This window comes from Ahaetulla prasina, chromosome 1, assembly GCF_028640845.1.
Source record: "Ahaetulla prasina isolate Xishuangbanna chromosome 1, ASM2864084v1, whole genome shotgun sequence".
Lineage (NCBI taxonomy): Eukaryota > Metazoa > Chordata > Lepidosauria > Squamata > Colubridae > Ahaetulla > Ahaetulla prasina.
In genome coordinates, this window is record NC_080539.1 from 61,466,167 (window position 1) to 61,481,595 (window position 15,429).

Here is a 15,429-nt window from a genome sequence, read left to right on the forward strand (position 1 = left end):
TTAACTCCCAGTGTCCCTCAGCCAGTTTTGCTGAGACTCCTGATCTAGAGGTAGTAGAAGGACTTTGAAGTCCTTTGCTCATACAGAGATGGCTACCATCTAGTGGTTGTGGCCATCTTGACTATTCTGCAGTACCCCATAACCTTTTCCCAATCAATGCTCTAAAGTTTGTATTAAAAATTACCAATTTAGGAGAATATACAATCCTTGCCATAGCCATTTTAAAATGAATTAATGTTTGAAGACATGTCAAAGACCAGGTAGCTTCCTTCCAAGCTAGCTTCCTTCCAGTGGAAACAAGGGATTCCATCCTAGTTTGAATTTATAAGTCATAGTAAAAGCCATTTTTAAAATTGTATTTTCCATAAAGCCGTTTATAATTAGTGAATACCTCCCATTTCAGAAGCCAGGCTAGCAAATAATTCCTGTACACAAGGAAGAGCAGAAGTGAGATCTGCTTGTAGATCTCTGCAGATTTATAACAGAAAATTGAATTTGATGTTTGCTAACTTCAAATTCAATTTTCCTCACTAAAAATTCCTGAAGCTTAGCAGGAAAGATTTGGAGGGGGTTGTTTAGTATTTTGCCTAAAAAATAATTTGAGTTCACTTCCTAAACTGAAAAAAAAATAAATCCTAGGCACAGATATTATTGTAAAGGTCCTAAGCACTTAGAAATAGAGTAATCTTTGGCATCAAAACACAGTACTACATACTATATTTAGGCATTTTCTTTCCATTTCATTTACAAAATGATGTTCATTGACACCAGTGGAAATCTTAGAATACAATTGTTTGTAAAATCACAGCCATGGTTCCCAAAGATACAACAACTGAGTCCTTCGGGAGAAGGGCGGTATAAAAATCTAAAAAATAAATAAATAAAATAAATAAACAACTGTATAGTTTTGTTTACAAAAACACAAGCATAATCTTCCACTGGCCAAGGTGCACAGGGCTTAGTCAAGAAGGTGCTTTCCTAAAGGCCTCCTCATGGAACCCATTCTGAAGGGCAAAAAATGAAAGGAAAATCATTCAGTTCCTTAGTAATAGGAGAATGAAATGCATTCATGAATGAATGAATATGACCAATATGCTGCCCTTATTGGTAGAGCCACACAATTAAAACTGGAGAGAGAATCAATATACCTGCATGAATTATGCTGCTATATAATTTTCCATATACCGGTGGTAAACTCATGAGAAATCCAGAAGATCTATTGGCAGAATTGGATTTTACTTGTGGTAACTAAAAAAGTTATATCCTATTGTAATACAACTGTTTTGCTAAATAAGATCCCCAAAACAATATTTGTTAGAAGACGTCTGCCTTATCAGAACCCTGGCAGACAGCATTGAAAATCTTGAGGTCAGAGGCAGAGAAACTGAACCTAGTTATGATAGGTTCAGCTGCTATCATTAGAAAACAAAATAGCAGTATAACCCAAAATATCTATTTACATATAATTTTCCATCCATTCAGTGGGACTTATTAGTAGATGAGGAGATATGCAACTGCAACTGAAGAAGTTTGGTTTACTCAAATTCTGAAAAAGATAATTCATTGCCATCAAACCTTTCTCCAACCTTCCAGGAGGATAATTCAAATTACCCTCTGTCAACAAAGATTCTCAAGGAAATAAAATTCCCATAGAATTTGCAATCTCAATTCCCCAGTATTATGACACACATATTAAAAGCATACTTTCTGATTTTTTTTAAAAAAAAATTCTTTCAGTCAAAAAGATAGTTTACTATGAAGTTTAATTGCAAAGTTCTCACAACTGCACATCTAAATATCCTTTTTTAGCCAGACACTTTTTTTTGAGTTTCTTGTTTTGTTCTCTTGAAAATATTCTAAAATGAGTAGAACTTTTGACTAAAAACCTTGCGTACTTAGAGCATGCCATTCCTCATTAGTGAATTATGAAACTTTAGTTAACAATTACTTCTCTTTTTTATATTAACAAACAACATAGTTTGTTCTTTCTTTCTTTCTTTTGGCCTTTGGAAGATGCATCATAATGCAAAAGGCAACTTTTACTTTCACCTCCTGCTTCAAAGCTGCTTAATTTATTTGAAACTGCTATTCATTTCATTAAAAATGCTGAATTTTACAATTCTGATAGTCATTTGTTTGGGGATTGTAAATCTCATTAATTTTAGAGTGACTTCGCTCTAACTGATGTAGTCTGAAGGCAACCTGTGAAAAAAGGTTAGGATCAAGTGAATACATTTACAATAAACCATGACAGTATTCTAATGAACTGCAGTTTGATTTCAAAGTTGCACAGCTGCCTTAGACCTATCTAGTCCAAATCAACCTGTAGGAGGTAATTCACCATTTCCTACCATTGCTTTCTATGTGCTTTGAAGATTCTCTGTCAGTGTTGGTGAACCTTTTCGGCACCAAGTACCAAAATGGGAGTGTACGCGTGCATGTGCATTCCAGAAACCGGAAGAGCAGCCTCCCGGTGCGCATGTGGGCACTGGACAGCTACTCTTCCGGTTTCCAGTGCCCACATGCACACCGGCCACTTGGTCTTCCAGTTTCTGGCACACATGCGCACACAAAGACCAGCTGCCCGGTGTGCATGCATGCGCCAGAAACTAAAAGAGCAGCTGCCCAGTGCACATGCGCTCACCGAGAAGATAATCTTCTGGTTTCCGGCATGTGCATGCACACCAGCCACCTGTCTTCCAGTTTCCAGTGCTCCCGCGCATGTGAAGACCAGCTGGCCGGTGCGCCAGAACCCGAAAGAGCAATGGGCGACAGCTCATGTGCCCGGAAAGATGGCTCTGCATGCCATTTCCGGCACCGATGCTATAGGTTCGCCATCACAATTCTATGTGCACCCTTGCCCATATAATCACTTAGAATGGAAGCCCAAGAGACAGATTTTTGAAATCTTTATTACTCCTAATTCCAACTTCTTCAAATCAGATTTCAAAATACAAATGATGGGTAAGTTTTGCAAAGACTTCTCATCTATCATATTGCGAGTTATAAATATTGTGAATAAATTAGCAATCAGATGCAATACCATACAATTTTAATAACATTGTTTGGGATGGATTTATATTTTGTAGTTTTATTTTTGTCTAGAAACTACTCTGCTTATGACAAAAAGGACACAATGATGATAAAGTACAATACTCCAATATTTTACACTGGAGGTCTTAGCATTTGTATTATTCTACCATAAGGTATGTTATAAAAAACAAGGAATAGAACAAATATTTTTAATTACCGTATGCTTTTAGTTAATAAGTATGGAAGTAATTAATCAGCAGATATTTTCTATTACATAACAAGCCTGAATGTGTATGTATATGTACGTGTACAAACACACACATAGTGCACTGCACGCAGACCTCAAATAAGGGCAACATCGCTCTATTAAAATAGCTCTTTTTTCAGGCTTCTGCCCAAATCTGAGAAACAAGTGCCAGTTTTTTAAAAAAACCAATTGATTAATGCAACTCTTAAAGTAGCAGTATTTTTGTTGTTTTTCAGCTTTCACAGAAGTCTGAAAAAAGTTGAGCTACTTTAATGAATAGCAGAGATGAACTGCAGTTATTTCAGGTCTGAAGTATTTATTTCAAATCATTTTGAGGCATGTATACAGTGGTGGAATTCAGCCAGTTCACACCACTTCGAGAGAACCGGTTGTTAACTTTCTGAGCAGTTTGGCAAACTGGTTGTTGGAAGAAATGATTAGGGCAGAGAACCGGTTGTTAAATTACTTCAATCTCATCACTGCATGTATACATCACTAAACTGTAAAGGGAGCTTATAGTATGTATTTTTATATCTATTTTGAATGCCAGGCCATTAAATCCCCAGTTTAATAAAGTACGTTAGAGTGTTAAAAAATAAACTCTTTTAGACTACTAACCATGCTATGAGTCCTTCAGAAGCCAGAGGAAAAATTACCCCAAAAGGAAGTATGAGTGGCCTGAACTTCCTCCTTTGTCCCTGCCATGTGCAACAGTTCCTCTTCCCAGCAACAGGGAGCTCCAGAAATGATGAAACAGCTGTACTTTGAGATCTTTAGATGGGGTCAGGGTCCCTTCTATGAACACTACCACAGAAAACTATTATTAAATAATAGTTTTATATGGTTTGTATTTTTCCCTCCCACGAAACACAGAAACTGTAGAAGATTTCTGGATTGGTGTGATCTCTTTTAAACATCACTCTATTTAAAAGAAAGTAAGGAACAGTGTGTGTGTGTGTGTGTGTGTGTGTGTGTGTGTGTGTGTGTGTGTGTGTGTGTGTAGGAATGGGTAACCCAGTCATATTTAACTTGGCTCAGATCTTGAATTGAATCCAGGGGAGAAAAAAACAGATTACCAGTTATACATACCTTTGAGAACCAGTGGTTCCTTGCCTTCCCTCTTGAGAGACTCCAGCACTATGTGCAATGGCTGCGAAGGCATTACTCTGCTTGGCTCATTAGTATTTTCATCATAAACAACTATTTCTTTGGAAAAGATTCTTTTAAAGGAGTCCTTGCCTTCTCTGCAAGAGATCAAGTCCAAGACAGTGATTTTGCCCTGCTGAAGCCTTCTCCTACTAATCTTATCAGAGCAATTGATGTGAACAGCCCCTTGGATGTGGCTTTTGTTGTACTCCATGAAAGGCCGGCAATCAATGATGACTGGGCCTTGGTGGCTTTTGTTGCATTTGGTCATCTTTTTTGCCAGGTCATTGGGATGGATGGTTTTGATGCTTGCCAGTTGTTTTGTTGGACCTGAGACTGGACTCCCCACACCACCGGATGGACTCAAAGGGCTAGAGTTCTCATTGTTGTTGACCATTTGGTTTGCTGAGCAAGTCGTCAAGGTTCCTATGCTGGCAGAGATGCTGCTGGTGCTGGCTTGGGTTTGGGCCTGATTGTCCTTGTCGTATGTTGCCACAGTGCAGCAACTGGCACTGCTGCATCCACAACTCAAGGAGCGGGCAGAGCCGTTGGATGAGGGCATATACGTCAGATTAGCAGCCTTGATGGACACAACAGCCGTGCTGAGGAGACTCACAGGGTTTTCACTGGCAGAGGAAGCAGATTCAATGTAGCTGGAATCTAAGCAAAGATTGAGATCCTGAGGTCTTACAGGCCTGGAGAGTGCCACTACAACCCTGTCGTCTAGTGGAGAAGGAGGCATGAGGAGGCTGAAAATGGGAAGTCAAAGGAACTCAAGCTCTCTCTGTTAAAAACAAAAGAAAAGGAGAAAAGGTAAGTTATATGTGATGGACAAGCTTTCATTTTTAGACTTATGTGGGAGTCTCCCTTAACACTGATCATTCCAAAAACTGTTTGGAATTGGTAAAAGCAAAAACAACAACCAAACAAACCTTTAGCAGTTGCATTCAATTAGCAAAGAAAGATTAGAAAACTAAAGATGTATTACTGTTTAGCTAATTTAGAAGCAACAGTGTAAATGAATCAGAAAATCCTTCAGCCCAACCTCTATGGAACTGCAGAAGTGACAGAGTGTAATTCCTTGCAAATTAGGACTTTATATTATGTTCATGTAGGCACAAGGGTGGCATTTGCTACAGAATATCCCCTTTATCTCACAGCTAAACCTTAAGGGTAATATGAATGCATATGCCAGAGAGAAAATACTAAGTACCAGACACCAATGGAGTTACTGAATACATTTTTTGCTTGAAAAGAACCCAGCCGCGATAGCTTCTTGCTCTCATTCATTAGAAAAAAGTGAAAATTCAAACTTTTTTGTTTCGAATTTATTATATTATTTGAATTGGATAATCTACACAACCATGTTAAAAAGCCAAAAATAGAGATTTGGCAAATAAATTAACCTTACACGTCTTACTTTAGTAGACAACCTACCACAGTATCTGTGGAACAGGTAGCATTGCTATCCCTGCTCCAAAGGGAAAGAAAGGTTACACAAAAGATCCCAGACTTTCTTCTACATAATCCATAAATGAAAGAGTCAAAAGCTATTAGCATGAAGATCACATCTCAAGAAAGCAGGAAAAATAAATCAGAGCAGGGAAGAAAAAGTTGCAATTTTTCTTTAAGAAGACATTTTCAAAATTTCCAAGGAAGAACAGAGGATGCATCAATACATTGTCTAGCAATGAAAACAATCATTGAAATGAAAGAGGGTTTTTTAATAAATAAATAAATGGGAAAGTGTCATATATCTCTTATGAGCGGAACTGCTATTTTGGAACTGTTCTTTAGTCAGATGCTAATGCAATCATTTAATGACAGCTCTGGAACATCCAAGCCTCAAGGTACCCAAAATCTTCTGGTTACTGCTGAACACATGATTACATAACTTGAAAATATTTCTCTTAATAGAAAAAACAAACAAACTAAACCTTCCTATTACCTTGAAAGTTCATATCTTGTATTAGCTTTAGAGCAGTTGCTGAGTGAACAATTACATTGGCACCTGGCTCAGTCTAATTGAAAGGGGTCAAAGATGTCGCCGATTTTTTTTTTTTTTTTAGGTAACTGCATCACCTTCTGAGTTTCTGAAACTTGAAAACTTAAATCATACTTATGGGTAACCAATTCCCATTTAAGTCATAAGAACTGAAGTGCAGAGTAAGCTTGCCCAGGATCAAACAAAAAGGGCGATTGTCCTAATCTCCTCCAAAGGACCGGACCTCAAAAAAAAATGATTTTTAACCCAATTTAAGGAGGCATTTTGTTTTTTTAACAAAAGGGAAAAAAATTCTTCAGTATTCGTCTTCTAAAATCATAGCATCCTCTCCACCGGCAGCACGACTGTCCTTCCGTTAGTACGGCCCTCATCCTAAAACGGGTCTCCAACCTTGGCAACTTTAAGCCTGGTGGACTTCAACTCCCAGAATTCCCCAGCCAGCAAAGCTGGCTGGGGTATTCTGGGAGTTGAAGTCCACCAGGCTTAAAGTTGCCAAGGTTGGAGACCCCTGTCCTAAGACAACAGTCAGGATAAGTAATGTTCTTCTCTCCTACAGAGGGGAGGGAGCATTTGCAGGATGAATTTAAATCGCTGCCGCAAAAAAGGACCAAAACAATCTGTCATCTGGGCGGAAAGCAGCAGTCCAAGAACGCTACGCAGAGGCAAGAAATCTGAAATATAGAGAAGCAGCTTTTTAACCCCTCTTTCTTTCCCTCCCCCTCCCCTCTTTGTTGAAGCACAAATCTCGGTGCGCGCAAATGTGCACCTCAGGCACTTTTAAGAAATAAGAAAGGCAGCAAAGGCGCCGGCGGTGGGGAGAGAAGGGACACACAGAAAGACAAACAGTACTTTGTAAAATGAAATAAAATACAATAAAAAAAACAGGAGCACGCTGTGACTTTTATAACCGAGTCAGGTGCGGGATGGGAGAGGCTTTTAAAACAACATATCGGGAGGCCAAAGCTAATCCTTTTCCCCCGATGCAGCGCTATTCGGGAAGAGCTGCGTCTCTGCAGCAGAGGCAGTTTGTAGTTCCAGCCAAACCACGAAGTCCGTGTTGCGATTGAAGAAAATCGCAGCCAACAATAACAACAACTCCTCCTCGGGCTCATCTATAGTTCCACAGGTCCCAGGAAAGAGAAAACGTCCCCTCCGGGGATATATGCCTGGGATGCTCTGAAGCTGGATGCCTCTTATGCACCCCGTTTCCCCCCCCCCCCAAATACTGCAGCAATCCCAAACGAGAACAGCTCGCTTTCATCCGACTCATTCGGTGAACATCCGCTAGAGAGAGAGAAACGCACATACGACGACAGGAGATAGGCGGGGGTTAGGAAGAGAGGCAGCGCTCTCATTTTTATCGACCCAAACTCTCTTTCTCTTTAAAAGGGGGGGGGGGACTCTTTTCGAAGCTTCTCAGTTGTCTACATAAACACGCAGGCACGGCTCCTCTCCCCTAGGAAAGAAAGTCGCCTACTTACTTCATCAATGAATGGCTATTCTCCAGCACCTGGCGCGCGGCTGTGGCGATCGATTTACATACATCAAGCCCCCATTCACTTAGCTTCATTGATCTCCAGCTGCAACATACTTACTTTCTCTTTTGCTACCCTGTAAATGTAAGGTTCGAAAAGGGGCCGAGGCGGTAGAAGAGATGGACGGGGCCTTCACCCAATAGGCGTTCTCTCCTGGAGGCTTGTTTTCCGCCTCTCGCGGAGATGCCAATGATTGGGAGCGAACGAGTAAGTGGGCGGAGCCGGTGACTGCCCTCTCATCTCTTAAGGGATGGTTTGGTCGCAGTCGCTTCGGGCTTTCTGTGTTATAACCTGCGGAGCGAGTGATGTCATTGAAGGCCAATCAAAAGCTCCAGTGGGCCAGCCTCAGCCGGAGAGGAGCAGTAGCAGCTGCTCCCTATTTACATGTAAACTTTACCAGGAGGATGTGGTTAACCCTTTCCTGCGCAGAAATGTCAATCGCGCCCTTTAAACTACTTTTCTTCAAAGTGGCTTGGCTGGCTGATTCTCCCCTCTCCTTCTTTTCTTTTACGGTCCTTTTACACTTACAGGAGGTTCACCACTACTTTCTCGCGTCCACTACTCTCCCTTTAAGATCTACCTCCCTCCCACTCTTTCAGTGAATGAATGAATCGGTGAATGAATCTCTCAACCACTCAGTTCTTCTTATCCAACGCGGGCGTAACCGCACCGGAGCCCCTCGCTGAATGACTATTGGCTTTTCATTTGGAACGGCCCTGCAGAAACAACACTCATTTTGTCCAGCTCTTATCTTTATCCACCACTGCTTGAAGGACAAGAAGCAAGAGGAAGACCAGGGTCTCCTCTGAGTCTTTTAATTATGCTTAGCAGTCGCCACAGAGGAAGGTGCAGTGCGGTTTTAAGGTAGTGCAACAGAAGAAAAGGAGCCAATCAAAGAGCAAACAACTACACCACAGTTAATAAGGTCTAAATAAAGAACTAAAAATAACAATGCACCTTGCAGTTTTGAGAAATGGGCAAATAACGCTTCTTGTTCTCAGATTTCACCAGGCCTATTATGACTACTGGAATTAAATGGTGCTCTTAGCTTTTCATTGATGGCTATTTTTGAGACAGCAAAGAGATGAGGCCAGTAGATTTCAATACTCCCATCATATTTGGGCTCTATTAACTAGCCCTGAACTGGGGAACTATTCAAAGCTAACCCCTTGTAGATGACCACCTTGTGAATGTCATATAAAAAGTGTAAGCAATCACATTTAGTCTCACTTCTTCCAGCTGTGTTGGGACAACTAGCGTTATTCCCCAAAAGCATGGTCCCCAAAAGCATGGACCCTGGACTGTCAGATCAGGTATCTGACGAATACTAATCATTATGAAACATTAATTCAGGATAATGGATCAAGTCAGACATAACACCCCCAGCTATATTTGCACCCCATCTTGAAAGGTTATATTTCAAATCTGGTAATATAATCTTCTCATCTATCTGTCTATCTGTCAAATTTATGATCACCAATCTCACAAGAAGTGACCCTGAATGTCATATAGTAAAAAATATAAAAATAATAAACATGTCAAAAACATTCAAATTTAAAAAAATTAAAAAGAGCAAAACACACAAGAGATTAGATCAGCAAGGGAGCTACCTCAAGATCTCACCATTCCTCTAAGCCCCTCCCCCCGCTAGATGACATAACCAGGTCTTGAGGGACTTCTCAGTGATGGAGACAACCTCACTTTGTGGGAGCAAATGTTCCATAAGGAGGGTGCCACAGCAGAGAAGGTCCACCTCCTCTGGTCTGTCAGCTGTACTTCCTGACTGATGGAACCCATAACATTGTATAAATGTTTGTTGCATATATCCCTGGATGACCTTGATACCCATTTTACTTGCAGGTTCATCTCTTCTGCCGGGGGTCAAGTCATTATGTGTGATCATCTCAAGATTAAATATTTAAATGTGCCTCAGGCGCTTCAGTAGTGGCCCCAACACCGGAGCAAAATTAATTCTCTGAGGTTCATTTGGCTACCATCTTGCAGGCATTTTAGAGACTGTTAGAATAATCCTGTTTTCACAGATTCATGGGTAGTAGTGAGGGTGTTAGACTGTTGTTTAAACCAGGGGTCTCCAACCTTGGCAACTTTAAGACTTGTGGACTTCAGCAAAGCTGGCTGAGGAACTCTGGGAGTTGGAGTCCACAAGTCTTAAAGTTGCTAAGGTTGGAGACCCCTGGTTTAAACTGTTGTTATAGTTAGATTTTATTTTGGTTATAGATTTTGTTATCAGCTTATGGATTTTGTAGTGCTGTGATGGCGAACCTTTTCGGCATTGAGTGCTCAAACTAGAACACATGTGCATGTGCAGGCTCAGGAGCACCGTAAACCTGAAGACCAGCTGGCCGGCTTGTGCATGCCTGTTTTTTGGGCATTTTTGGCCCAAAAATGTATATGCACCAAGACAAATTCCTTGTGCATCCAATTACACTTGGCCAATAAAAAAAAAATTCTTTTTTCTGGCTGTTTTGGGGGTGTTTTTTTTGGGCCAAAAACGGCCCAGAAAATGGGCTGAAAACAGGCTAAAATGGCCGGAAAACGGCCTTTTTTGGGGGGCATATTTCCGGCCATTTTCCGGCACATTAGTGCCCGTGAAGTCCAGCTGCCCATGTGCACACATGTGCACTGGGAACAAGAAGAGCAGCTGGTGATGGTGCACATGCCCACAGAGAGGGCTCTGCATGCCACCTCTAGCATGTGTGCCATAGGTTCGCCATCATGGTTATAGTGGGTAGAGGGCTTTTTATGATTGCTATATATTTTATGTTCTTATTTTGGTACATTGTGACTATATTTGAGCAATATAAAAGGAGAATTACCACTTCAAATATTATAGTTTGTTCTTATATTGCTGAATATAAATTTGCATATATTTTATATAAAAATAAATCAAAAATTAATAAATGTAAATAAAATATAATAAATTTATAATAAATATAAATAACACAATGAAAGCAAATATTATATACTATGTACCATGATTTCGAACATTCAACAGCATTCCAGCTAGAATAACAAAATATGTTACATTACAGGACTGGATTTCATGTACTTATTTAAAAAAGGAAAGAATGCATATAATTCTTTCAGTTAAGTAATAAATACAGTTGTTAAGAGAATCTGGGTTCCCCATTGACTTTGCTTGAAGAAAGTCACAAAAGGGGATCACGTGACCCCAGGACACTGCAATTGTCATAAATATGAGTCAGTTGCTAAGTGTCCAGATTTGACTATGGGGATGCTGCAATGGTTATAAGTTATAAGGTTATATAAGTTATAAGGTTATAAGGGCCGGGATAGCTCAGGCAATAGAGAAGCCTGTTATTAGAACACAGTAGCCTGCAATTACTGCAGGTTCGAGCCCGGCCCAAGGTTGACTCAGCCTTCCACCCTTTATAAGGTAGGTAAAATGAGGACCCAGATTGTTGGGGGGACAATAAGTTGACTTTGTAAATATATATATATATATATACAAATAGAATGAGACTATTGCCTTATACATTGTAAGCCGCCCTGAGTCTTCGGAGAAGGGCGGGGTATAAATGTAAACAAAAAAAAAAAATAAGTGTGAAAAACGATCTTAAGTCACTTTTTTCAATGCTGTTATAAGTTTGAACATCACTAATTGAACTGCTGTGGTTCAAGACTACTTTAGCATCACTATTCCTATTCTGACCACTTATGTGTTTGTGAAAAGTCCAAAAGTAGATCTTGATACAATACTCTTGCCTATTGCTTCTTCCTAGCAATTTTTAATCATTTACCCAAAGTGTCTAACCTGATAGTTGCATATAGGTCAGGAATGAAAAACTTTTTTAGGCTGAGGACTTCAGATGAATATGCACAGGAACTATGTGTATAGTTTCCCTTTTTAAAGAAAATGTTGGATAGCCATTTGTCTGAAATGGTGTAGGGTTTCCTGCCTCGGCAGGGGGTTGGACTAGAAGACCTCCAAGGTCCGTTCCAACTCTGTTATTATGTTATGTTATATATTTCAAATAATACAGCTGAGAAAGAGCAATAAATAGGTGGAGCCCAATAGGCAAAAACTAACTTTGACTTCATTACATTTATATTTAATACAGATTACTTTATAATAAATAGTTAATATCCTCATGTTCTACTTCAATAATATTTTTCTCTCCATATTCATTATAATACATTCAATCTTAGAATTTGGTGGCCAGTTTTATAAGTCTGTGTACTCCATAGCTAAGACTTTCAGGAATTAAAGTGAGGTTGATGCTTGTGATACTGACCTTGGAGAAAATCACCGACAATTTTATTCCATTTATTTGCCTAATTTCCCTTTTAAATGCAGTCTTTAAGCTATGACCATAATTGATGTCTGCCAACCATGAATTAATTCTGTGCTGTTCAGAGGAATCTTTTCTTTAGTTGATCTTTAATCTTCTCCCAATTTAATTGGATGACCCTGAACTCAAGTACAATGAAAGAAGACATTTTTATCACCAGTCTATTTTCTCTACAGCATGAATCCTTTTATAAATCTGTATGCTTTCCGTCTTTAACTGTCTTTATTTTTTTTCCTAATCAAAAATTCCTAGGCGCATTAGCCTTTCTTTGCAGCAAATATGCTTTGATGAGTTTCTGACCATTTGATTGCAATAATTCAGCACGTGAAATGATGAACTGCAAAGTGGTGCAATGTGAAGAGGAAAAAAAAAGAAAAGACACAGATGTATCTTACAGAGGGTTCTTCACCTTCATTCCTTTAGGAATTATGTCAGGCTGCTTTTATCCTATTTTTATTATTATTTTTATAAATTACTCAAGATAGCGAACAGGCCCAATATTCAGTGGCGGGATTCAAGTAATTTAACAACCAGTTCTATGCCCTAAAAATTTCTTCCAACAACCAGTTTACCAAACTGCTCAGAAAGTTAACAACCGGTTCTCCCGAAGTCGTGCAAACTGGCTGAATCCCACCACTGCCAATATTCCTTCCACCTCTCATTTTTCCCACAACAACAACTCTGTGAGTTGAGTACGGCTGAAAAAGAGAGCGAGACTTGGCCAAGGTCATCCAGCCAGCTTTCTGCACAAGGCAAGGCTAAAACTCACACTCTTCAGGTTTTTAGCCTAGTGATTTAACCACCAGAACAAACTGACTCTGTTTTCTTCATTTGATCATGAAAATGATGGTTATTTGTAACAGTGTCTGTTCCTTGGTTGGTTTTATGGTTTTCTACTGCTTCCAGATGAACCTGGTGCCTCCCATTGTAGACATTGTAGGAGGACAGCCATGTTAATCTATGGTAGTTATGGATTTACTTCAGCCAATTATAGGCAGGGACAAGACCCATGAGTCCCTGCTAGAGGCAGAAGAACATCCTAATATGTCCTGACAGTCTGATTCATGCAATATATTCCCCATGCCATGCACCAATCTGTCATTTTTCTTGATGATGCTGGGGAGCACTCAATAACAATCCTGCCTAGCACATTGCATGAATAGTTCCAGCAAAATGATGAACACATAAATTTTACAAATAAATAAATAAATACTTGGAAAGAAGATATTTGATACAGGAAGGAAGGAATGCTTACAACAGTCAGGTAGAACTTGATAGGATAAATAGGATAAATAGTTCATTCTTTCTATAGCATATTCCCAGTGACATATCTCTCATTGCTCCTCAAGCTCAAAGGAAGCTTCCCTAATCATGCTAGGACAGAAAACATGGGATTGGGAACACAGTATCCGTTTGACTCATTAAAACAATCTCATCATTTTCTAAAATTGCGTGGCTGCTGCAGAGAGGCTTACGTTGAATCTATCGGACCTTGGAAACACAGGGGGCTGCTTTAATGAGTCACATACAAGATGATGCACTTAAGATCCCATGCCTTTCAAAACATCTCTTCCAGACTTAATCTGAAGTTCAGTGTTAAATCCATATTGTCCATGAGCAGTGCTCACCATGAATCATGCAGCAGATTCTTATTGGGCATTCTGAGTCCTACAGCAAAGAGATAATGAAAAGAAGTAGAGAACTCCATGCTAGAGTCAGTCACACAGGCATCCATTTGTGTGATTGGTTACTGCCAGGAAGGGGAGAGGTTGATCAAATAGTTGTCTGAGCACAAGAGAGACCATTAGCTCACAGATGCCCAGACATGTAGGTTTCTCCAACTGTAGCTGGGCACACATATTAGTAGTATAGAACTTAAATTTTGTGTTCAGCTAATCCAATAGCAATCCCTTACATTATACTGGACCCTACAATGTTGATATACAAACATTAATTGTAATAAAACAGGCCACAATAACTGAATAGAAGGAGGAACCCATGTTTTATATTTGCAAGGGGGAAAAAATCCAGAAGAAAACAGGTGTAGGACTTTGCTATAGTGTTAATAATAATAATAATAATAATAATAATAATAATAATAATAATAATAATAATAATAATGATGATGATGATGATGATGATGATGATGATGATGATGATGATGATGATGATGTTTTAATTTGTATACCGCCCTTCTCCTGAAGGACTCAGGGCAGTGAACAGCCAAATAAAACCAACAATCAAATACACACAGTACAGATAAAACAGTAGCTAAAAAACTTATTCAAATTTGGCCCAAATTTAAAATACATTTAAAATCCAAAAAAACTAATTAAAAATTAAAAACCCATAAAAACATCTAAAAATTCTATGCCAGTCCCGCATGGAAAAATAGGTACGTCTTAAGCTCGCGGCGAAAGATCCGAAGGTCAGGGAGTTGTCGAAGTCCAGGGGGAAGTTCGTTCCATAGGGTAGGAGCCCCCACAGAGAACGCCCTTCCCCTGGGGGCCGCCAGCCAACATTGCTTGGCTGATGGCACCCTAAGGAGTCCCTCTCTGTGAGAGCGCATGGGTCGGTGGGAGGCAAACAGTGGCAGTAGGCGGTCCCGTAAGTAACCCGGTCCTAAGTGTTGAGGATTCCCTTACAGAAAGAAGGATATAAATAGTTTACATGCTTAGTCATTTTAAATAAACAAATATTGTTGTACAGCTCAACATTTCAAGTCAGTTTATAAAGAACAAATATAACACAAAATTTACAAAAAAAAACCTTCTCAGAAAGCTGGAAGATTTGGAGAGCAATTCAAAATTGGCACCAAATATCAGGGGAAAAGAAGATGTTTATGTGTGTGCATGATATTTTGGACTTGCATTTATTTCAGGAAACCATAACTGAAAAGCCTGGCAAAAGTTATATTCAGTTATCTTAAGTGAAAATGCTAACAAATGTGTGTTCTGCATAGATTTTCTCTTTATAAATTTTATAGCATCAATCTTAGTTTTCAGAACTAATCCACCCTCTTCAATTCTATTTCTTCCTGTCATATAAATGTACCAGCATCTTTATTAGTTAAAATATTCTCAGTATTTCTGTGGCAAAGGATTGTTGGGATAGGGGGATCATGAACAC

General features: G+C 39.4%; 1 protein-coding gene across 2 annotated transcripts in view; it reads right to left on the bottom strand.

Moving 5' to 3' along the window:
• DUSP10 (dual specificity phosphatase 10) overlaps positions 1–8,201 on the bottom strand; it is a 37,688-nt gene extending 29,487 nt beyond the window's left edge. Inside the window, exons 1-2 of one of the 2 annotated variants that reach the window (XM_058165457.1) lie at positions 8,027–8,201; positions 4,370–5,210 (exon numbers count right to left, since the gene is read on the bottom strand). In XM_058165457.1, coding sequence (XP_058021440.1) covers positions 4,370–5,168 — 799 coding nt within the window. In that variant the 5' untranslated portion in view covers positions 5,169–5,210; positions 8,027–8,201. Of the gene's footprint in view, positions 1–4,369; positions 5,211–7,912 lie in introns of both variants that reach the window. The other variant, XM_058165458.1, reaches the window with a different exon arrangement.
• Positions 8,202–15,429: the final 7,228 nt, after the last annotated feature.